The sequence below is a fragment of the Zea mays genome, chromosome 8, assembly GCF_902167145.1.
Source record: "Zea mays cultivar B73 chromosome 8, Zm-B73-REFERENCE-NAM-5.0, whole genome shotgun sequence".
Classification (NCBI taxonomy): Eukaryota; Viridiplantae; Streptophyta; class Magnoliopsida; order Poales; family Poaceae; genus Zea; species Zea mays.
The window spans coordinates 3,778,807-3,804,080 of record NC_050103.1 but is presented as its reverse complement, the minus strand read 5'-3'; the positions used below and the strand labels follow the sequence as shown (position 1 = coordinate 3,804,080).

Genomic DNA, 25,274 nt, shown 5'->3' with positions numbered 1-25,274 from the left:
GGCGTGGGGAGGAGGGAGGAGAGCGCTAGGAAGGGTTTCAGACGATGGATGGGAGTGCCGTCGGTGGAGTATGGGCCGCCCCAAACCTGGCTGGAGTATGGGCCGCACCAAAAATTCAGCCCAGAACGCCTGCACTATTGTTGTATTGTCTTGCAAAAAAACTTAGTACCATACTGTCTAGTAAAGGAGACATAGAGCAGCTTATAAGCGTTGGCTCGGACTCAACAATAAGAACTCTAATGTTGAACTATATTGTGTTTGATAGCTGAACTGGTCAGTTTAAATAAACTCGTGTGGGCGTGAAATTTTTTGCTGGATAATGACCCACATGCAGGAGGCGAGGCGTGTAGATGGCAGAACCAGGGCAGGGCAGAACACATCCTTGGCAGAACATGTCAGAGGCAGACTACTATTGCTTACTTAATAAGTAGTAAATATATATATATATATGGGGTTTGAACTCGTTTCTAAATGATAGCTAACAAAACCTACATTTTAATTGGATAATCACACACGAGATAAGGATAATCGTCTGAGTTAATTTGATTGCAAGGGCGCGGACTGTCCGGGCCCTATAGTCGGATCCTCCGTTATTTTTTGTGTTCAACACATGGTTCAAATAATATAGTAGAGATTGGTTGAACCTTAAATTAAATAAATTCAAGATTTATAATAAACGGCAGCGCAATAATACAGTAGTTATGTATAGAAAATAGAAGATTGACTTAAAAATCAACCCTTGGCTTCTACTTTCATGGGAAGGCGAGAGCAGCACGTCGCGGCAAGAAGTGCCATGCGTGCGGTCAGACCGCCGCACATGTACATTGCTCTGCTCACTGAATACTGCCGTGATGACGGCAAGGTACGAGCATGGCACGGTCCGAACTCTGAAGCCGAACAAACGCGGAGTACCTTTCAAAACTTTGAAGGAGAGAGAGCACGCAAGTGCGTTCACTGTACCTCCCTAGCAGCCTGTAGACATGAACGAAGCCTCCAACACGTCCAGGTGCATGCATTCATTTCAAACCTGAGATCGGCCACGACGGCCAGTATGATTCACCTTGTGCTGTCTACGAATGTGGAACAGTGCAAGCAAGCAAGGTCTAAACTCAAAAGGTTTGAAGTCTCAGTCATTTTTCAGCTAATCTGTCTTAAGTGCAACAAGTTAAAATGTAGCTATATTTATTTAAGTTGTTATTCACCCACAAAAGGTTTAAAGCTTTATCATCAGCATATTTTTATTTATATATTTTTCTATTATTTTTAATCGAAATCTAATCTCGACAACCAAACAGTCATTCAAAATATCTGTATCAGGATCGAAATAAAACTGGTGGGTGTGCCTTCAATGATTGAATATTGGTAGTAATAACTTTATTTGAATTACTACTACTAATTTCTGAGCTTGGAAGAACAATACCGTGATAGTGGGAAGATGCAAGTGTGCAGGTCTGGTGCTGAAACCTGAAAGCCTTGTCGCATCAATGACAAATGTCGCCCAAAGTCGATTTAGAGGATGCTATGTTGGTGTAATTACTTCTTCATACCTTATAATTTTGTGTGAAATTACTTCTTCATACCGTTTTGTGTAGTTACTGTAAAAAAATTACTACTTGTCAAGCTTGCGATCTGTGACCGTGTTATACTCCTAAACAACACTTATCCGTTATCCTCTTAAAACAGCACTTATTCGTGATCAAAGTAAATATATTAACAGTATTAAAAGTAAATATATTAGCTGCTTCGGAGTGTTGGTTGAACAATTAGTTTTGTATCCACTAATGAAAGAGTAATCAACAGTATTTCCATAGTTTTACGCTGCCCTATTTGGATCCCTGGAATTGATATTCATAATTTAGGCATAAATTAATTAAGCTAATATGGTTTTATACATAATATATTTATATACTACTGCTGATCATACGAGAGATATTTATATACTATATTTCTACTGTAGATGAGCGAGCTGAAAGACGTGACATAAATTGCAAAGTAGAACTATTGCCTAGTGATATATAAAATCAATTTCCACTCACTCACTCTATTTCTGATAGGCTTATATTTAAATTTTGGAAAGTGATGATTCCAAATCAAACAACCTACCATATTAAGTAAATTTTAATTTTCTTTGAAAACGAAGGGATCTAAACAGCTCTTGACTCATTAGCAGCTAGTAGCTGTGACTGTGAGGTCCATTGTATTTGGACATGCACAACACCTAGCTTCACTCTAATGTCTAATAGAGCGAGTTTGTTGGACGCAGTTCTGTTTGCTCTCTCGTGGTAAATGTTTACTTGAACGTACACGGCTTTGTTCGTGTGCAGGTCGTATGCTCCCACAATCACGGGCACGTTCATAATAGGAGGCCACTAGCTTTCGAAAGAAAAGGTAATAGAGCAGCCTTTAAAGACAACTCTGTCCTCCATGTCAAAATAAGGATGACAAAAATATCAACACAATTAGGCTAGTGTGGGAACAATATTTTTCTAAGGAATTTCTATTTTTCTAAGGAAAAATAAACTAATTTCTCTTAGAAAAATGAAAATCCCTTGAAAATGGTGTTCCCAAACTAGCTCTAAAGAAGCTAAAAATTATGTATCACTATACAAGGCTAGATAGACATAACTAGAGCTGGACATTATTGAGCTAATATGGCTTCGCTCAGTCAACTCAACTTGTTAAAGAATCGAGCCAGTGAATCAACTCGGCTAGGCTTACAAGTTCCAGTTGGCTTGTTTAGCTCACGAGCTACAACCAAAAAAAATACATATATATGCAATAATATAATTAGTTGCTAATAAATTGTATATTAATTTAACGCTTGAAAAAGTAATAATACTGACAATTTCAGATATCACATCAATTCAATGTCAAATTAACACAGTTCATTACTTATTAGTTCGTTCAATACAAGTGTAAGCTTTATTTTGCTGACAAATGCTAGCTTGTTCGAGCTATCGAGCTGGCTTATTAATAAACCAAGCTAAAATACTAGCTCAGCTCGTGACAAAATTGAGATAAGCTGAGCGAGCAGATAAGCTAAGCGTATTTTGTCCAGACCTATATAAGAGTCAAACTAGTGGAATATTAGCCGTATATGTATATCGTTATGCTTGTTTGTTGCCGGTTTAAATGACCTTTCTTATGTTCAAATTCTGGCTCTACCCATTACGGCGCTAGTCTCCTTCCCCGCACTTAAGTCAACGAAAATGAATTATCGAGGCATATAGACATCCATGATCCATGTAACACCACTGATATTGTCTCCAGCAATCAGTATAAAACAGGGAACGTGAAATTGTAGATGATACTGTTTGCAGAATAAAGTTTATAATAGAAGATGAGATAAGGGATGCGATATGGAATCTACTGTAGATAGTCTAAGAGCAAGTGTAATAAGATGATGTAGGTAGACTACAAGATATGTCGTATCGGATTTGTAGTGATGTGAAAAAAAGAAAAATAGAGAGAGAATAGAAGTGGGCTGCTCAAGGACTCTAAGACAGATTATGAGAGGAAAAGATGAGTCAAATATTAAATATACAAGTTATGTTATTGTATAATTATACTATATGTAACATGACAACATCATAAAATCCGTTGTGAGCTATATTATTGAATTTGCTAGAAACAAAAAAAAGACATATATTGTCCGTCTGTCTTAACAAACCACTATAAACATCACTCACATAAATCTTGAACTTGCGATTTAAATATTCAACCAAAAAAACTATTTTAACAGGTAAGTTCATCAATGTTTAGTTCGGAGCGCAGAAATTTCTTCTAAATATGATACGATTCTGGTGCGATTTAGTAGTGGTATATCGCAAAATTGAACTTGTTGCCTTGTTGGACATGCCATAAACCTTTCTTCTTATCGGTAATTCTAGCAATTGCGAACAAAATACTACTCCTATGTACATCTGTCACTACGTCAATCAAAAACAAACGCGCGCTCTTCGGGCCCACCGCTCCGCCCCACCATTTGACCCCACCCGTCATTCCAGAATCTATTTCAGCCAATGATGGCCTCGGACCGAGTAGAGAGCACCGCACGGGCTCTCCGTCCGTTCCATTCGCCCGTGCGCGCCATCACCGCCGTCGCCATGGCGTCGCTCAAGACTGCCAAGAAGCACCACGCGCGCCTCAACAACCCCTTCCCGCGCGCCGTACCGACGGCCGCCATCCACGACGGCGACGGGGCCCTGCGCCTGTCGTTCGCGTCGACCTCCAAGCTCGCCCACGCGCACGACTTCCCCGTGGGGACCCGTTTCCGCCTCCGCTGGGACCCGTCCCGCGGCGGCGAGGTCTCGCTGTCCAGGGTTCCTCCGTCGTCGGGCGGCGGCGCGATGTGGGAGACCGTCCCCGGCGTGGCGTTCCTCTCCGTGGCCTCCGTGGCCACCGAGGCCGACGAGTGCCGCGGCTCCTTCGCGCTCCGCGACGGCGGCGCCCGCCTCGTCCCCGATCGCCAGCACGTCGACAAGATCAGGGCTTTCTACCGCTGCGACGCCGAGGCAGGCGGCTCCGAGCCCGACCTGCTGCGCGCCGCCGCATTCCGGCCGTCCGACGCGACGCGGTTCCCGGTGCTGGTGGTGACCGGGCTCGTGTCCGCCGCCAAGAAGGCCGGCGCGTCGCCGTCGTGCACCTGCTGCGGGTTGCGCTTGCGCGCGGCAGGTCGCCGCGCCCGGAGCGCGGCGGCGGCGGCGAGGCCCGTGCTCTCGGCGCGGTACTGGATCCTTCTCGAGGAGAAGAGCGACACGCAGGTTAGGTTCAGCGTCAAGATCGGCGACTACCAATGGACCTGCTCGCACGCTGACCCTGCCAAGTCGCCCCCGGCGACGGCGACGACCACGACCACGACCCCGAGGCTCCACCGGGCCAGCCTGCGGCTTCGTCTGTCGGCGCGCGTCCAGCGAGCCACCACGAGCAAGAGGACGAGGCTGGCCCCGGCCCCGAGCCGTGAGCGTGAGGAGGCGTCGGCGCTCCTGCCAGCGCCCGAGCGGGCGGAGGAGCGGCGGCCGGAGGAGTTCAACCGTGTGTTCCTGACGTATGCGAGCAGCCGCGACGAGCGGTTCTTCGGGTTCGGCGAGCAGTTCAGCCACGTGGAGTTCAAGCGGAAGCGGGTGCCGGTGCTGGTGCAGGAGCAGGGGATCGGCAGGGGAGACCAGCCCATCACTTTTGCCGCCAACCTCGTCAGCTACAGGTGATTCTTTTTCCCACGGCTCGTCCATACTTGGGGGGAAAAAAGTCAATTAGAGCCCTTGTGCTTCTTACCAGTCGTAGAGGAGACAAAGAAAATTCAAATTTCAAGATTAAACGCTGCATGAGTTGGTCCTTCTCGATGCAGCACCACATGTTCGATGGGTTGGACTTGTGCATGTGGTCTGCGAAAATATCGACGTAGTTTCTAGCAGACCCTTTCAGCAAAGAAGGTGCCTTTCTCATGTGGTCACGACATTAGGCTATCTACATCAGATTTTCTATCGCATTCTCTATTTTATTATCTATTTTAAATTTTACTTTGCAAACAGTATCATCTATAATTTCGCGTTCCTATTTTACACTAAATGGTAGAGACAGTCTTCTAACAGAAATGTGATAGCTATACAAGCCAAGTGCCTGGACCATGCTGGAAGCATGGGTGGCAGATATCTGACCAATTGAGCTTATCCTGTCTTCTTGGTCTTTTGGCACTTTACTGCAGCCGTTCATGAACCTACAAGGATTTACCTTCCAAAACAACAAGATTGAGACAGTGTGTGGGCTTGAAACGAACAGTTTCAGCAAGCAACCGTGGGGCCTTTATCGTTTGTTTGTTTTGAAGCTTTTGCTAGTGCCAAGTGGAAAACTCGTCACATCGACAACGATTTGTGGCGTCTACGTACTTGCATCAGTTTCTTGCGTCTGTGTGCTTGGGATTTAGTATTATGTCCTTTTTGTCTGAATTTATTTGCAGCTAGATTTAGTGTGTCCCTGATGGTTTGTTTTTTCTTTAGGTCAGGAGGAAACTGGAGCACGACATATGCCCCCTCTCCGTTCTACATGACCTCAAAGATGAGATCTTTGTACCTCGAAGGATACGAGTACTCCATCTTCGACCTGACGAGACCTGACAGGGTGCAAATTCAGGTAGGACTACTCCTACAAAGAAAGCAACAGTTCCTTTTCAGATGAGCAGTTCAAAGACATTGACCTCATCGAGTACATGCAATTTCCCTTCAGATTTACGGCAATTCAGTCCAGGGACGGATACTTGACGGCGACTCACCGACGGAGCTGCTCACCAGCTACACGGAGTCAACCGGACGGCCGCCGGTTCTTCCCAGGTGGATCACGTCCGGCGCCGTCGTCGGCATGCAGGGTGGCACAGACGCCGTCCGCAGAGTTTGGGGCCAGCTCAAGGACTACGACGTCCCTGTCTCTGCGTTCTGGCTACAGGTCTGAGGAGGAACTGACAGTTCTTCGTGTCTGACGACGCACCCTGAACCGGCCCTGAACTGCTTGCTTGCTGCACGTTGGCTGGGTCTTTGGCTGCAGGATTGGGTTGGCCAGAGGAAGACGGCGATCGGGTCTCAGCTCTGGTGGAACTGGGAGCTCGATGATGCCCACTACAATGGGTGGAACGATCTAGTAGACGACCTCCGCAGCCACGGCATCCGGACGATGGCTTACTGCAACCCTTGCCTCGTGCCGGTACATACGTTACGTTTCGTTCACGGATCATGCCAGAGAAGGTGCCCCGCCGCCCCCGCGTGCTTTAATTGTGTTCTTGTTCAGATGGACGAGAAGCCCAGCGCGAAGAGGCACCTGTTCGAGGAAGCCAGGAAGCTGGGCATCCTGGTGAGGGACGACGCCGGCGAGCCGTACATGATGCCCAACACGGCGTTCGACGTCGCCATGCTCGACCTCACCAACCCGGCAGCGCACGCGTGGTTCAAGAGCACCGTCCTGCGGGGGATGGTGGACCGCGGCGTCAGCGGCTGGATGGCCGACTTCGGCGAGGGCCTGCCGCTGGACGCGCGGCTGCACTCGGGCGAGGACTCCGTCGCCGCGCACAACCGGTACCCGGAGCTGTGGGCGCGCGTCAACCGCGAGATCGCCGACGAGTGGAGAGCCAGCCGCCGCCGTGCCGCGGCGGAGAGCGACGACATCGTCGACGACGACGACGGCCTGGTGTTCTTCGTGCGGTCGGGGTTCCGGGAGAGCTCCCGCTGGGCGATGCTGTTCTGGGAGGGCGACCAGATGGTGAGCTGGCAGGCGAACGACGGCATCAAGAGCAGCGTGGTGGGCCTCCTCAGCGGCGGCCTCTCGGGGTTCCCGCTCAACCACAGCGACGCCGGCGGCTACTGCACGGTGGACCTGCCGCCGTTCCTGCGCTACCGCCGGAGCGAGGAGCTCCTGATGCGCTGGATGGAGGTGAACGCCTTCACGGTCGTGCTCCGCACCCACGAGGGCAACAGGCCGGGCTCCAACTGCCAGTTCTACTCCAGCGGCCGCACGCTGGCGCACTTCGCGCGCTGCGCCAAGATGTACAAGGCCTGGGAGTTCTACCGCGCGCGCCTCGTCGGGGAGGCCGCGCGGACGGGGCTCCCCGTGGCGCGCCACCTGTTCCTGCACTACCCGGCGGACGAGCGCGTGCAGGCGCTCACGTACCAGCAGTTCCTTGTCGGGACGGAGATGCTCGTCGTGCCGGTCCTGGACAAGGGGCGGACCGCGGTGACCGCCTACTTCCCGGCCGGCGCCGGTGCGTGGAGGCACGTGTGGAGCGGCAACGAGTACGGGACCGGGGCTGGGGTGCAGGGCGGGTTCGAGGCCCAGGTCGAAGCCCGGATCGGGTACCCGGCCGTATTCGTCAGGGCCGGGTCGTCCGTCGGGGAAAGATTTGTGAGCAACTTGAGAAATCTCACGGTGTTGTAATTTCGGTAAATATACGTAACTAGCTATGTGCGACTAGGCTACAAATATATTTTTTGTTTATTTTTAAATATTAAGATATATGTGGTCTGATGGTTAGCCTTAAATTTTTGGAGCAGAGAGATGTGGGTTCGAGTACTCGTTCTGCACTATTTTTTGCGGGCTCTGGACGTAGAGAGAGTGTAGCCATGTGTCAACATTAGGTTCTTAATAAAATAGTATAGATATAACTATTGTTTATTTTTAAACACTAAGGTTTGTGTGTTTTGGTGGTTAACTCCAAATTTCTAAAGCAAAAGGGCTTAGGTTCGAGTGTTTGCTCTTTATTTTTTGTGCGATGTGGTCGAAGGTGAAGCCGCGATATCATCAGGTGCCCACATTAGATTCTTAATAAGTTAGTATAGATATAGATTCATGAGCTAGGTCTATCTATATAAATATTATATAAATATGATATATAGAAACCGTAGTAACGTGTAGTGGTAACTAACTAGTTTAATATAACGGTAGATTCAATAATAAAGTATATCTATACTTTAAAAAATATGTTTTTTTCCATATTTTAATTGTATAACAAACTTAACCGCACGACCGACTGTTGTTGCGGAAACTAATACTTTCGTGTTTTCCTAAGGTTACGTTTGGTTGAGGAGCGAAGATGAATGAAACGACTTTATTCTTATTTTTTTTATGTTTGGTTTTCAATAGAAGAGAGCGGAGCGGCTCCTGGAGTCTATATATGGCAAATATTTAGTATGCTCTTGCTCCACCAAAACGACCGGATGCGAGGGCTCTCGTGGACGCGAGCGCTCTCCTCCTTCTCCTCCACTCAACACTTATATGACTCTTCAACCAAACAATAACGGAGCGGCTCCGCTGTATTTTACTTTCAACCAAAGGAAAAAAATGGAGCGGTTCCATTCTGCTCGCCAAACACAGAATGAAATGGCTCAACTCCTAGAAATTGGAATGGAGCCGCTCTATCCCAGTTGGCTCCTCAACCAAACACACCAACAAAAGAGACTAGTTAGATCGTCTTGTAAAGGTAAATTCAGTTATTATTAGAAGAAAAATATCTCCAACAAACCCAGTGAATGATTCATCAAATATAGTAGCTCTTCATCCATTCACCTTCTCTCTCTCTTTTTTTTTATAACATGCTTCACTCGTCATTTTGTCTATTGGTTTATAGAGTCTGATGAACTAGCTGACCTTTTTTCATGAAATCTAAAATCTAAATCAGTAAATTTGGCTAATTTTTTTTAGAGTTGCTACGTAGTTTATTTAGTTGTTTCTTCTTTCCATTATATAATTGTTTTGCCATTGTCCTCTTTGAACAACTCAAATGGCCGCGGAAATGCGGATTGAGCAGCAAGAAAATCTATTCATTTCACACGTCTCCATCTCGTTGAGCATTTAATTATTTTTGGGCAGGAAAGAACACATACCAGAGATGAGGTTGTTGGTTTAATTTGATTCTAAGTCCTAATGAAGAAGATTGTGAGCTCCGGCCCGGCGGTGCCGCCCTCGGGGTTGTGCATGTAGTACGTCTCGGAGTCCTTGGAACCGACGAGGCGGTCGAAATGCGCGCGCATGTAGGTGAGCTCGCCGTCGGACGGGTGGGACATATCGGACGGCAGCACGCCGGCGCCCATGGACGTGGAGTGGAGCATCCGCATCACGCAGTCGTCCCGCTCTGTCGCCTCCCGCCGCGACGCGTGCCCGACGCTCTCGCCGTTCACCTCGGCCGTCCAGACCGGCTCATCGAGCAGCCTCCGCGCCCCCACGTCCACCGTATGGTGCTGCTTCTCGCACTCGAGCGTGACGCGCACCATCCCCGCCGCGCTCACGTCCTGGATGAACTTGGCCGTGGGCACGCCGACATCCAGCAGCACGCACGGCGGGCTACCGGGGCTCTCGTGCAGCGCGATGGTGATGCGCGCCCGGCGGTGGCCGTACAGAGTCCCCGTGGCATGCATCGCGCCGTGGAAGTGGCTCCGGACGCCGGAGCCCTGCAGGCCCGGGAGGTGGTGCAGCGACGGCATGCCGCGGCAGGTCGGAGCCTGCATGGCCGGGAAGGACCGGAACGCCGCGCGCATCGACCGTATGACGCGCCCCGGCCGCGGCCGCTGCTTTCCGCTGCCGTGCTTCTGCTTCGGCGGCAACGGCGCCGGCGGTGGAGGCGGGGGCGGCGTTGAAGCGTGCATGAAGGGCATCTCCGGCAGGCGGCAGCGGAAGTGGGGTGGAAGGCGATCTCGATGGTCTCCGTGGAGATCGTCGATCGCCGTGCAGGCTGTGTCATGAGGCGGTCGGCGCTGCCATGTGGCAGCGCCGCGGTCGAGCGGGGGCAGGTTGGCATGCGGCGGTTGGATGAAAAGGAATGGGCGAATGGTCCTGCATGAAACAAGGAACCACACACAGCTTGTCTGCCTTCCTGGTTTGTATGTTAGCGATGGGCCGTAGCCGAGCATCTCCAAAAGAGGCTCTAATCAAGGTTATATTTTGAAATATAGGGCTTAAGATTAGAGATGTCCAAATGAACCGTGTCCGTCGAGTAGCCCGTGGCACGGCACGTTTTTGGCCCGTCACAAACACGGCACGGTCCGGTGGTTGACGGGCTCGGGCCGTGGCGGCCTGTTATTCGGGCCGGGCTTGGGCCGCTGCCGTGGCACGCCGTGCCGGCCTGAGCACGGCCTGATTATTTTTTTATTTTTCAGTGCATTTCTTTGTATATTAGAAGCAACTTTAATGGTTTAGACATAAAATAAGTTTGGTTTAGTTGGTTAGAGTGGTGTAGCTAGCCATTTTAAACCCTCTAACGAGGGTTCAAATCCTAACAAAACTTGTTTTTAGTATTTTTTTACTTATTTTTCTTCTCACCCCGTCAAAACACGACGGGCCTTAACGGGCTGCGAGCCGGCCCGGCTATGTGCGTGTCGTGCTTGGGCCTGGGATGTGGCACGGTGGCCCGGCCCGTCAACCTAACGGGTCGAAACGTGCTGGGCCGACATGGCCCACCAGTTTGGACATGTATACTTAGGATCATAAAATGCCCTCCAACAATGGTCTTATTTTATAAAAATTCATCAAACGACTATAAGGCTCGGTCTCTAAGTGTTACACCCCGTCCAATCCCTGGACCAGCGGTACTTACTCCTGGCAGCTCTTTATGATCATATATTGTCCCCACTGACCAACACGAGTCTTTTGTACACACTTTGTCCTCATGCGTATCCGAGAAAAATTCCCGATCGGTCACCCATCCCAAATTGCTCCAAGCCAAACACGCTTAACTTGAAGGTTCTTTCGAGATAAGCTTCTGAAAAAGAAGATGTACCTTATTGCTATGAATACTCTATTAATTCTATTAAGCCTTGGGCTAGGATATCACCATCACAGGGGTCAGGATATCACAATCCACCCCCTTTAGAAGACCGACGTCCTTTAGTCAACCCCAATCCAGAAACCTCCCCTCTTAGCCACGTCTGTGTGTCTAGTGTCGTCATATGCCATGTCATGTGACCACTCTGGGCCCACATGCGTCATACGCCATATACCCGAACCCCTAACCCACACACACCCGTGAAACCACGAGGGTCGGTTCTTATACCACTTGTAACACCCCGTCTAATCCCTAGACCAGCAGTACTTACTCCTGTCAGCTCTCTAGGATTATATATTGTCCCCAGTGACCAACACGAGTCTTTTGTACGCGCTTTGTCCTCATTCATGTGCACCCGATAAAAATTCCCAGTCGGTCACCTATCCCAAATTGCTCCAAGCCAAACACGCTTAACTTGGAGGTTCTTTCCAGATAGCCTTCCGAAAAAGAAAATGCACCTTATTGGTATGGATACTCTTTTAATTCTATGAAGCCTTGGGCCAGGATATCACCATTCCAGAGGCCAGGATATCACACTCGGGTCTTAAATATAATACCTTATATATTGGAGCCCTATCCTTCTTTTCTCTTAATCTACAAATATTTATTTTCTAACAACGTGATTTATTTCCTAAATAGCATTATTTAAGGCCTAACTGTTGGAGTAAAAATTTCTTTCGAAGTCCTAAACATTTTAAATACGGTCCTATTTTAATTTCTAAGGCTCTATTTTAGAGTTCCTTGTTGAAGATGCTCTGAGGAGTGTTTTGCTATTATGGTATCCGTTACAAGTGGATTCTCCATAATAATATTGATAAATTATGCTTCTCTAGAATATAATAGTATTAATAAATTATGCTTGTCTATAATAATACTTAAGTCGAAAACAACATTTCACCCTTATTTCACTAATTTCTATTTGCTGAAGTTGAAATATATCAGACCAATACAATCATTTTGGAACGGGGTACCATGAGGCAGGTCACACAAGCCACGGGACAGAGCGCCACACAATGGCTCTGTTTGTTTGGGCTTTTCTCAGCTTCTGGCTACCAAAAGCTGTTGCGGATTGTCAAAAACGCTCCATCTTTTCAACCCGCTTGTATAAGAATCGCTTTGATAAAAACCGATTAAAATCAATACGAACACAGAATCGGTCGACTCCGTCGCTTTTTAGATCCTAAACCCTTTGGACCACTTCATCTTCCTCCACATGTAATCCCCACGATACTCCACAGTCAGATTCTCAGAAAAGCTGGTCAGAAAAAAGTTAAATCAAAAAAGCCCAATAGGAGCTCGGCAGCAGGTAGATCATCTTTATATTCCACTATTTGTTCATTATTAGTCAATCACCAGAATTTGCTTCAATCTGAAACTATTCATTAATGAGATGCCCTAACCATTGCTACCTCTTTTTTAAGAGGTCCCCATATAACTCAGTACTATCCCGTGCTACTGAGACTACAATTAATTTTCCTTGTGCTTCTGGAACAGTCGTGGGGAAAACAAAAAGAATGTTTGATTTAGCAGCAGACAAGTCAGTGCGCAGTGTGACTCATGATATCTGTGATATATGAGGTTAATAATAGAACATGCATGTGGGTACAAGGTGTATATAAACCGGTACCCGTGATGTTAATATTAGACTCGCATCCGTATTAAACCTACACCCGTGCATGTTACCCGTATGCTACCCGAAAGTGCTACGAACCTGCGGCACATAATTACACACTTCTATATATTAAAGCCTACACTAGACGCGACAGGGAAATGCCACGTCAACCTTTTAATATTTGTTGTCCGATCCCAATATTTCTCCTCTTTTATTCTCTTCTTTTAATCGAAAAACATGTTGTTGAGCCTTCCAGGACAAATGGAGGAATAGGCTGACCTGACTAGAAATGCAATCGGATCGTATACAGACATATATTAGTTGTTCCATATTTGTTTTTATATTTTATCTTTAGATACGAATATCATCAAGTCGTGTCAGATAAAATTTGAATGGATATCAACATCTTAAATATCAAACTTTAAGTATACAAATATAAATATAGATCAAATATGGATCGGATACTGAATACTTGAACTTAGATACAGATTGGATCTCAACCCTCTTAAAGGATTAAATTTGAATATAGACGGATAATATTTGTATCATTTACATCTCTAGACCTGACAAACCACAGGCCAAAGATTTTAATCAGATTTTCCCCCTGGTCCTACCCAAACCTCTAGTTTGGTCATGTATAGGATGAAGTTGGTATCCATGATAGTTTTAGTTAACAAAACAGAGTCTTCTACTAAATGAGCGGCATGAAACTATTGTATATGCCACATGACAACAGTGGCAAACCTTTGGTGTTTCACTTTAGGATAGCCCAAAGTAAGTCTTCCATGTTTGAGATGCGGGGTTGTTTGCTTCGAATTAAAGACGGATGTTTAGACTGTTGCAGCTGCAATCCATAGAGACAAAAATATTCTAGTAACACTGTAGTAACAACCAAAAACTCAGAAGCCACTAGCGAAGCAACCCACACTCCATATGAGAAACCAATGCTCCACCATCCATGTATCCCATAAAACAATGCAAGGAAGATTATTGGCAAATTCTATGATAATTTAAAACACATGAAATTCTATACTCAATCAACGTGGCTAGGTTCCATGTTCAGTAAAATTGTGTACCTATTATCTTTAGTGTCATGCCTGGCTACTGCTTATGCGAGAATTAGCTTAGAAAAATATGGGGCCTATTTGGTTCAACTTTTTTTTGACGGGCTTTTATGAGAATCTAACTGTTGGGAGAATCTGATTATGGGGAGATCTAAGTATTGTGGAGATTATATGAAGAGGAAGATGAATAGGTCTATAAGGTTTTAGAAACTAGGAAGTGACATATTGCTTCTGTCGCGATGACTCGACAAATTGTGTTTTCACGTTGATTTCGGACGATTTTCATCAAAATGATTCTCATAGAAGCTATCTCAAAAGCTAGACGTTTTGCAGTCCGTAGTAGCTTCTAATGGCCAGAATCAACAAAAAACTGAAACAAATAGGGCCATGAATACATAGATGTCAAGGACATTGCTTAGCGGTATTGATCATCAGCATGTTCCACCAAGTACATATGTGTTGGAGGTGTGCCTTTGTCGAAGATCCTCAAACTAACAAATCTTAATCGCTTCATGGTTTGTTTCAGGAATAACAAATTGACCTTCATCGCAGTAACCTTGAAAGGGAAATGTGCCCTTGGGCCATTTCTAAAGTGTTTTGGTGATTAAGTGCCCAACACAAATGGTCTAAGTGTTAATTTGTGCCAAAGACTCAAGAAGTGCAAATCAAGTTACAAGATATGTTTCTAGACTTAGTACATTGATTTGAGTACTAATGTATTGTGTCTAAGTGCTAGAAACAGGAGAAATTGGTTTGGAATGGAGTTGGCTGTGTACAGCCAAATGCAGCTCGGTCTGGGTGCACCGGACAGTGTCCGATGCGCCAGGACCAGTCTCGGTGAACAGTCCGCTCTCGGGACTCGACGGCGGTGTACGGCTATAAATCACCGGACTGTCTGGTGGTGCACCGGACTGTCCGGTGAGTCGTCCGCGGCGAAGTCGTCGCTCTCGGGAATCGTTCAACGGTGTACGGCTAAAATTCACCGGACTGTTCGGTGAGCCAACAGTCGACTGCGCAAACGGTCGGCCGCGCAATCTACGCGCGACGCATGGGCGCGCCAACGGTTGGCAGGGGGCACCGGACTGTCCGGTGTGCACCGGACAGTGTCCGATGTGCCAACTACCGCAAATCTGCAATGGTCGGATGCGCTATAAAAGGAAGGAGATCACGCACCGGACAGCTACAGGGACTGTCCGGTGGCGCACCGGACTGTCCGGTGCGCCACCCGACAGAAGGCAAGATTTGCCTTCCAAAGTTGCCTCCAACGGCTCCTAGCTGCCTTGGAGCTATAAAAGGGACCCCTAGGCGCATGGAGGAGTTACACAAGCATTCTTTGATCATTTCTAGGCATCCAGACTTCACCCCCACGCATTTGATTCTTTGTGCTAGCAATCTGAGCTCCACTTGAGTTGAGAACTCCGTGTGTTGAACTTAGAGCTCAAGTTGTGACTTGTGTGCGTGATTGTACTCTCGTTTTGAGTCTTGTGCGCGTTGCTCTTCCCTCCCTTACTTCTGTGCTTCTTTGTGATCATCAATTGTAAGGGCGAGAGACTCCAAGTTGTGGAGATTCCTCGCAAACAGGAGAAAGTATAAGAAAGAAGAACACCATGGTATTCAAGTTGATCATTGGATCACTTGAAAGGGGTTGAGTGCAACCCTCGTCCATTGGGACGCCACAACGTGGAAGTAGGCAAGTATTACTTGGCCGAACCACGGGATAACTCGCGTGTCTCTTGTGATTGCTTTTCTGTGTGATTATTGTATTTCGCAAGAGCTCGCTCTATAGCCACTTGGTTTTATCATTCTAACACTTAACCAAGTTTTGTGGCTATTAGTTGTTAAGTTTTACAGGATCACCTATTCACCCCCCCTCTAGGTGCTCTCAATTGGTATCAGAACCGTTCTCTTCACGAAAGGGACTAATCGCCCGAAGAGATGGATCCTAAGGGAAAGGGGATGATGGTCAATGATAAGGAGAAAGAGTCCATCTTCAACGAGCCGAGGGATGACAAGCCCACCGATTCCGGCTCGAGTCATAAGAAGAAGGACGGGAAGAAGAAGAGGCGCATCAAGAAGATCGTCTACTACGACAGCGACGAGTCCTTTTCTTCCTAAAGAGACGACGACTACGACGAGAAAAAGAAACCGGTTAACTCAAACTTTTCTTTTGATTATTCTCGTATTCCGTATAATTCCAATGCCCATTTGCCTTCTATTCCTCTTGGTAAACCTCCACACTTTGATGGAGAGGACTACGCTTTTTGGAGTCACATTTTCTCTCTCCATCCTAGTATTTGGGAGATAGTTGAGAATGGAATGCAATTTGATAGTACGGATAACCCTGTGTTTATCAACGAACAAATCCATAAGAATGCACAAGCTACCACAATTTTGTTAGCATCATTGTGCAGGGGCGAATACAACAAGGTGAGCGGCTTGGACAACGCCAAGCAAATATGGGACACCCTCAAGATTTCACATGAGGGGAATGACGTCACCTTAATCACCAAAATGGAGTTGGTGGAAGGCGAGCTGGGAAGGTTCGCGATGATCAGGGGGGAGGAGCCGACGCAAACTTACAACAGGCTTAAGACCCTGGTCAACAAGATCAGGAGCTATGGAAGCACGAGATGGACGGACCACGACGTCGTCCGACTTATGCTCAGGTCTTTTACTGTCCTTGACCCTCATCTTGTGAACTCAATCCGTGAGAATCCTAGGTACACAAAGATGATGCCCGAGTAAATACTCGGAAAGTTTGTGAGCGGGCGTATGATAATCAAGGAAGCAAGATACGTTGATGATTCATTGAATGGCCCAATGCCCATCTATGAGCCCCAACCCGTTGCACTCAAGGCAACAAGCAACAGTAGGGAGGCGCTACCTAGCAAGGTGGCACAAGTTGAAGCTGCCGGGCTGAATGAAGATGAAATGGCCCTCATCATCAAGCGCTTCAAGACGGTGCTAAAAGGACGAAAGGAGCATCCCAACAAGAGCAAAGCAAAGGGAAAGCACTCCTGTTTTAAATGTGGTAAGACTGGTCATTTCATAGCAAATTGTCCCGATAACTCTAGTGACCAGGAACAAGGAAAGGGTGGGAAGAAAGAGAAGAAAAAGAGCTATAGGAAGGCAAAGGGCGAGGCACACATCGGAAAGGAATGGGACTCAACTGCTCGTCTTCTGATTCTGACGATGAAGGACTCGCTGCCTCAACCTTCAACAAGTCCTCTCTCTTCCCCAATGAACGCCACACCTGTCTCATGGCAAAGGAGAAAAAGGTAAACGTTCAAGAAACTCCTAAGTATACTACTTCAAGCGATGATGAATCTAGTGATGATGATGAAGTAGATTATACTGATTTATTTAAGGGGTTAGATACAGCAAAGGTAGATAAAATTAATGAATTAATTGATGCCTTAAATGAAAAGGATAGACTTTTAGAGAAGCAAGAAGACATTTTGTATGAAGAGCATGCTAAATTTGTTAGAGTACAAAAATCTCTTGCTTTAGAAACTAAAAGGAATAAAATTCTATCTTCTGAAATATCTGCTTTTCATGAGTCTATTTCTAGCTTAAAGAGTGTTAATGATGAACTAAATGCCAAGCTAGAAGTAGCTAATAAATCTAGTTCATGTGTAGAACATGTTGTTATCTGCAATAGATGCAAGGATTTTGATGTTAATGCCTGTAATAAACATCTCATTGCTATTACAAAATTGAATGATGAAGTAGCAAGTCTTAATGCTCAACTTAAGACTTGCAAAAGTAACTTTGATAAGTTAAAATTTGCTAGGGATGCCTACACAATTGGTAGACACCCCTCAATTAAGGATGGGCTTGGCTTTCGCAAGGAAGCCAAGAACTTAACAAGCCAAAGGGCTCCCATTCCTAACAAGGAGAAAGGGAAGGCCCCTATGGCTAGTAGCATTCAAAGGAATCATGTGTTCATTTATGATAGAAAATTTTCTAGGAATGCTCATTATAATAGGAGTTATGATGCTTATGATTCACATGCTATGATTGCTTCAAGTTCTACTTTTGTGCATGGTAGAAGTAGGCCTAGGAAGGGAAATGGTATTCATCATGTGCCTAGGAAAATGCATAATGAATCTGCTACTGTTTTCCATGCTTGCAATACTGCTTTTGTACTTTCATATAGAAATAAGAAAGTGGTTGCTAAGAAGTTGGGGGCCAAATGCAAGGGAGACAAGACTTGCATTTGGGTCCCAAAGGCTATTGTTACTAACCTCGTAGGACCCAACAAGAGTTGGGTACCTAAAACCCAAGCCTAATTGGCCTTGCAGGTTTATGCATCCGGGGGCTCAAGCTGGATTATCGACAGCGGATGCACAAACCATATGACGGGGGAGAAGAAGATGTTCACCTCCTACGTCAAGAACAAAGATTCCCAAGATTCGATCATCTTTGGAGATGGGAACCAAGGCAAGGTTAAAGGACTAGGAAAAATAGCTATTTCATCTGAGCATTCTATTTCAAATGTGTTCTTAGTTGAATCGCTCGGGTATAACTTATTATCTGTAAGTCAATTATGTAATATGGGTTATAATTGTCTATTTACAAATGTAGATGTGTCTGTCTTTAGAAGGAGTGATGGTTCACTAGCTTTTAAGGGTGTACTAGATGGCAAACTCTATTTAGTTGACTTTTCGAAGGAGGAGGCCAATCTAGATGCATGCTTAATTGCTAAGACTAGCATGGGCTGGCTATGGCATCACCGTCTAGCACATGTTGGGATGAAGAACCTTCACAAACTTCTAAAGGGAGAACATGTGTTAGGTCTAACAAATGTGTTTTCCGAAAAAGATAGACCTTGTGCAGCTTGTTAAGCAGGCAAACAGGTGGGAAGTACTCATCATAGCAAGAATGTGATGACCACATCAAGACCTTTGGAGCTACTTCATATGGACCTCTTCAGACCCGTCGCCTACCTCAGCATCGGGGGAAGTAAGTATGGTCTTGTTGTTGATGATGATTTTTCCCGCTTCACTTGGGTATTCTTTTTGCAGGATAAATCAGAAACCCAAGGGACCCTGTTGGGGACTTGTTCTCAAATGCTAAGAGTTAAGAACAAGGCAACATAAAAAGTGTTAAATGTTAAAGTCCTTCGTCGTTCAAGACATTATGTCCCTTCGGATATAATGAATTCCGGACGAAGGTTATGAAAGAAGAGACCTTCGTAAGTCTGATAGATGATGAAGAAGAATGCATATATGAAATATGAATAATAATACAGATATTATCATCAATTTATTTTTATTTTGCATTATCAGAATCATAATAACAAATTACAAATGTACCTTCAGATTGACGAAGAGCAGGCGTGATGCGAAAAGCAAAATGCCAAATCAGCCTGAACAGTACGGGAGTACTGTTCATCTATTTATAGGCACAGGACGCAGCCCGTGGAAAATTACATTAATGCCCTTTACATTTATCAATAACTCTATAGTGATTCTTCGAGGTCTAACTTGGCTTTTCATCATATAAGTCGGTTCCCCTTTTCTGCTATCATACCGAAGCTTTTTCTGCGCATAGCTTCGTGATCATCTTATCCTTCGCCACGATCGCCTTCCTTCCTACTCAAGCTTCGTCTTGACCATACTCTTGTATACTCGTGACCCGATTCCGAAGGTACCTGCTCATATTTCACTTGGAAAACATTGTCAAATCATGTTTTTGAGGACCTTCGGAAGCCGAAGGCCCCCAACAGTAGCCCCTCGCAATATTAATTTGCTGGAATGATAAATTCATATTGCGACATGGACGAAGGCTTTAAGCCGAAGGTCCGAAAAAACACCTTCCCTTTGCTAGAATAGCAACAGTCTTTGACAAGTGGGACCCTCCAGTTTTCAACGCACTAGGTGTATAAATAAGAGCTCACCACTAGTTATTTGGCACGCTCCCTTGCCATCTGCTTTTACTCACCCAACTTTTAGCCTACGCGCCACAACATTTGCTTGGCTTTTTAGATTTTTAAGCTTCGGTTTAGAGAGCACTTTCTCAGCGTTTACGAAGATGTCTGAAGATAAGAAGGCTGTTGGTGATTCAAAGCTAAGCCTTTCTGAGGAGATGCATCTGGGCTTTCTTGAATCATTATCAAAGACTAATACAGAGAAGATTACTAGGAAGATTTTGGAGGGTTTATCTGAAGATACTGGTGACAGTGACAGTTATGATGTGGATAGTGGTGGTGAAGATTCCGAAGATCGACCTTGGCGACCAAGCCATGCGGTTTTTGGTAAATCCAGTATTAAAGAAAATCATCTTGTCAATATGAGGGGCAGATATTTTCGGGACTTGTCTGTTGTGAGGGCTGACGAAGGAGAGAAGACTTGTCCGACTCCCGAGGAAAATGAAGTCGTGATATTCCGAAGCTTCTTAAAGGCTGGACTGCGGTTCCCCTTGAGCAGTTTTGTCGTGGAAATACTGAAGATATTTGAAATCTACCTTCACCAACTTACCCCCGAAGCAATCATAAGGATGAACATCTTTGTGTGGGCCGTGAGGAGCCAAGGTTTGGAACCTAATGCAAAAAGCTTCTGCAACATACATGAGCTATTGTACGAGACAAAACCTTAGGGTAAAGAATAGTATCACAACAATTTTGGCTGCTACAGCTTCGGCACCCGGTCTGGGTCAAGCTGCCCCCGTGCCAACCTTTCGAAAGAGGTGGCCCGGCGACTGGATGACGGAATGGTTTTATGTGAAAAATGACCTGAAATCTTGAGAAGATATTAAAGGTATCATTATGCGCCCTATTTGGCAACGCTTCGACCTCCGGAAACCGAAGGTGGAAATGAATGAAGCAGTCGAAGAATGTCAGAGAGCCTTCGGCGTTGTTTGCTCTTTTATTAGGACAAGGGATTTGGTCCAAGAACACATTGCTTTCAGAGTATGGCCACTTGTGGAAAAGTGGGAAATGCCGGAGGAGACCATTAAAGAAACTGACGAAGGTGGACTAGTCAGGCTAAAATACACATTCAAATACGGAGATATGTTCGTTGAGCCAGACGATGACTGGTTGAAAAGTATTGAGGCCATAAGTGACGAATTGCTTGGGGTATACTTAAAGGCCGAAACTACTGCATTATCAGCGGCCTTCAGAGGCCAAAAGAAGAAGAGACTCAACCGAGTATTTGATGCAATTGGGTTTGTTTACCCCGACTACCATTATCCAACGCGGGGTCAAAAAAGAAAGAATACATCTTCTGCAAAGGAAACTGCTTCAGCCGCTCCTAGCGAGCCGGCGCCGAAGAGGAAAAAGGTAAAGGTTCTCACACACCGGCCACATTATATTGAACCGGCCACAGTGCCTGAGTTTATTGGTGAGACCTCTTCGGCCACCGAAGCTAAAGAGCCAACTCCACTGCCAAAAATCGAAGAGCTGGCCGAAGTGCCAGCAACAAAAAAACAGAAGAACCGAGGACTGAAGAAACAAAGACATTAGAAATTTTAAGTCCTTCAGCAAAAATTGAGGCAGCAAAAAGCCAAAAGGGTCCAGCAGTGACCCCAAAAAGAAAAAGGATGGTTAATGTGCTGGATGTTTTGGAGACAATTAAGTCTTCAAGCACAACTCTGAAGAAAATTGTTGAAACTTCCGAAGTGCATACTGAAGCCTTTTTTGCCGAAGCTTCAAAGCAACAATCTGAAACTGAAGCTGGGCCTTCAGAGCCCACCAAGGTAAAATCCTTGGAAGCCAAAGAAACAAAAATGATAGAGCCAATTTTAGTTGAAGAAACTGGCACTGCTGCCCCCGAAGCATCCTCCAAAGCCCTCGATTATATTGTACGACATGCTTCGGGAAAAAGATTATCTGAAGAAGAGATTTTTGAAGCTAATCACTATGCCCGAGAACTGAGGTATCCAAAAGGGGCCTTAGTATTCAATGGCACAGACGAAGACGACTTCTTATACTGTCTCCCAAATAACAAGGAATTATCCGTCTGCCGGGAGATGTCTAGAAGTATGGGGTTCCCGAAGCTCGAAGCTGGCCTCTGCGCCATGACGAAGGATGATCTTGCGGATAGCCTTGCATACAATAGTCTGAAGGTACAAAAATTGTGAATTTTGAAGTTTATGAATTTTGAATTAGTATTTTGTTCTTATGTTAATCCATTCATTCTTTTGTATAGGGCTTAATACTCAGCAATGCCTTAAGGGCACAATAGAATGCTGAAGATGAGAGCTGCACTATTGCTCTCAATAACCTTCGAACAGAGGTTATCAAGCTAAGAAACAAAGCCTTGGAAAAAGACAAAATTCTGCTTACATTGGTGGATAAGATAAAGGAAGGCGAAGCTACTTCTAAAGCTCAAGCTGAAGTTCAGAAGCACGAAATCGAGGATCTTCGGAAACAGTTAGCTCGAGCTAAAGAAGAACACATACTTGAAGAAACGAAACGAGAACTTAGCGATCAATGGGCAAATCATTTAGAAGGAAACGTTGAAGAGCTTCGTGCATCCAAGAAAAGGTGCTATGACAAATCTATAGAATGCGTTAAGAAAATAAAAACTAGCTTCGCCAGCGTTGGCGCATTCTCGAGCGAGGAAAACTTCACAAGGGGTAACCCCGAAGGCCCGATTGAATGGATCAATCACGAAGCTGAGGCCTTTGAGGAAATTTTGAATAGCCGTGGAGACATATGTGCCTTTTCGGGTGCCAGGGGGATTGCTACTATTTTGGAGAGGAAAGGTTGTGAACATGTAAAATCTTTGGCACAATTCGAAACTTCCTTATCCTCCGAAGATATAAAAGACCCCTCGGCCGAAGCAAGCATGGTTGGTGGAAAATTTTTCACCGACATCTGGGACAATGGTGGCCGGGAATTGGCCCAAGAAATTATTCAAAAGAGTGAAAAAGGCATTCATGATGCTAGGAAAGTAGCAGAGGCCGCTGAGAGCGCAGAGCCCGAAGGGCAAATAGGTATTAACTAGTGGTTTTTGACTCTTTGTTGTAATTTTTTGTTTTCGAACTTGTTCATGGTTTGTAATAGTAATAAATCTGTATCTACTCTTCCCTCAGAACCTGCTGAGTCATCTGCGGGCCCCCACACGAAGGGGGATGACAAAATTAGACAAATGGCCGAAGCCATCATGGATAGAGTTGTTGATCAGCTTCTAAACGAAGCTGCAGAAGTAGTCTTAAGGGAAGATTAGATGCTGTTGCAAAAACATTTAGAATGTAATGTTTGTTGAGAATCATGTGTAATATTGTGTAACTTAGGATGTAATAAATTAGCTGTTTATAGTTCTATTCTTTACGATGCATGAAACATTATATGCATACCATTTTTGAGCCTTCGGCGAAAAAACACCTCCCCTTCTTTTCATGCTTCGTAAATAATATCCGTGTTCTCATAAAATCAGTAGCCAATCCTCGTAAAATCAATAATCAATAAATCATTCCATCTCAGAGTTTGACGAAGATATAACTCTTCAATGGCTATTGTTTGTACCGTGTCACTATTTCTTCAAAACGATCTTCGAATATCAATATTGAGACCCCCCTTCTTGCGTTGTTGATGCACTATGATGTATGATGTTATGCTATGCAAATGATGTAATGATGTGATGTTATGCAAAATGATATTTGCCGAAGGTCGACATTTATTTTTCACTGTAAGCCTCCCTTAGGAGCTTCTTCGCCTTTTACTTCAGCGGAATCAGCGTTTATTTTTCGCTGTAAGCCTCCCTTAGGAGCTTCTTCGCCTTTTACTTTCAGCGGAATCAGCGTTTATTTTTCGCTGTAAGCCTCCCTTAGGAGCTTCTTCGCCTTTTACTTTCAGCGGAATCAGCGTTTATTTTTCGCTGTAAGCTCTGCATTCCCTTCGGAACGACTTTTGAGCAGAAAACTTACACTGCGCTCCCTTAGGAACGACTTTTTGCTGTTTCGAAAAAATTTCATTGTATTCCTTAGAACAAATTTTTGATAATTCGAAGGTCCTCCTTGCCACCATAAATTCTTATGCTTCGGCAACTTAAGCCTATGGAGAAGACATATTTTTATTATGGTAGAGAACAAAACTGTTACAAGAGATTAAAAAACGATAAAAAGCACTTAAACTTCCCACAATTGTTCCTTATTAAAAAGAAAGTAAGACTGAAATGTGAAAATGCAAAAAACCGCTGTCGAAGTAGGATATTTGTCAGTAAATATGCTTCGACTCCGGCACAGTGCTATTGACTGTGCGAGCTTCGAACTCCTCTCTGAAGTCCCGCTGAAGGTGAGTGTGCTGACCCCCTTCTGGCTGCTGACCTCGTTGTATTGGTGGTGGCGGTGGAAGCTGTTGCCAAGATGCTTGGGGTTGACTTGCCGAAGCAACAGAAGCTGCGGGGTGATTGCCTACATATTCTGGAATGTAAGGCGAATGGTACGAAGCAGTATGCATGACTTGCTTCGGCTGACTCTGTTGCGCTGCAGCTTCTGCTATTTCCTTTTGCTTCTGGATGGTAACATGGCACATCCTGGTGGTATGGCCCTTGTCTTCACCACAGAATAGACAATAAATTTTTCTTGGTTGATCCCCAAATCTTCCCCCGAAGCCCCTGGCGCCTCTGCCCCTTGGCGCTGGCGGCCGGAAAGAGCTTTGCTGCTGCCCCGAAGCTTGCGAGGAGCACTGTGGCCTTTGCTGTTGATTCCCTCTGTCATCAATTTGAGTAGAGTTGTGAATTGACCTGACGTGCCTCGGATGGAATCTTTCTCCGAAGCCCCTGGTCATTTCAGAGAACCTGAATGCTTCCTCCCTTCTTTGGCGAAAATCATTGTCAGCTCGAATATACTCGTCCATCTTCTGGAGCAGCTTCTCCAAAGTTTGAGGAGGCTTCCTGGCAAAGTACTGAGCTGAAGGTCCCGGCCGAAGCCCCTTGATCATGGCCTCAATGACAATTTCATTGGGCACTGTTGGTGCCTGTGCCCTCAGACGCAGGAACCTTTGGACATACGCCTGAAGGTATTCTTCGTGGTCCTGGATGCACTGGAATAAAGCTTGAGCAGTGACTGGCTTCATCTGAAACCCTTGGAAGCTGATTATCAACATATCCTTCAGCTTTTGCCATGAGGTGATTGTCCCTGGCCTAAGAGAGGAGTACCAGGTTTGTGCAACACTCCTGACAGCCATGACGAAAGACTTTGCCATGACCGCCGTTTTGCCACCATACGAAGATATGGTTGCCTCATAGCTCATCAAGAATTGCTTCGGGTCTGAATGACTGTCGTACATGGGGAGCTGGGGTGGCTTGTAAGACTATGGCCAAGGTGTAGCCTGCAGTTCTGTCGACAGAGG

At 45.6% G+C, this 25,274-nt stretch overlaps 1 protein-coding gene across 1 annotated transcript; it reads left to right on the top strand.

Annotated features, from left to right (window-relative positions):
• The first annotated feature begins 3,966 nt into the window (after positions 1-3,966).
• Positions 3,967-7,993, top strand: LOC107548101 (uncharacterized). Its single transcript, NM_001323009.1, is given in 5 exon segments — positions 3,967-5,203; positions 5,997-6,129; positions 6,223-6,438; positions 6,538-6,693; positions 6,778-7,993. Coding segments are annotated over 5 exon segments (2,826 nt in total). The 5' UTR covers positions 3,967-4,022; the 3' UTR covers positions 7,918-7,993.
• The last annotated feature ends 17,281 nt before the right edge of the window (positions 7,994-25,274 follow it).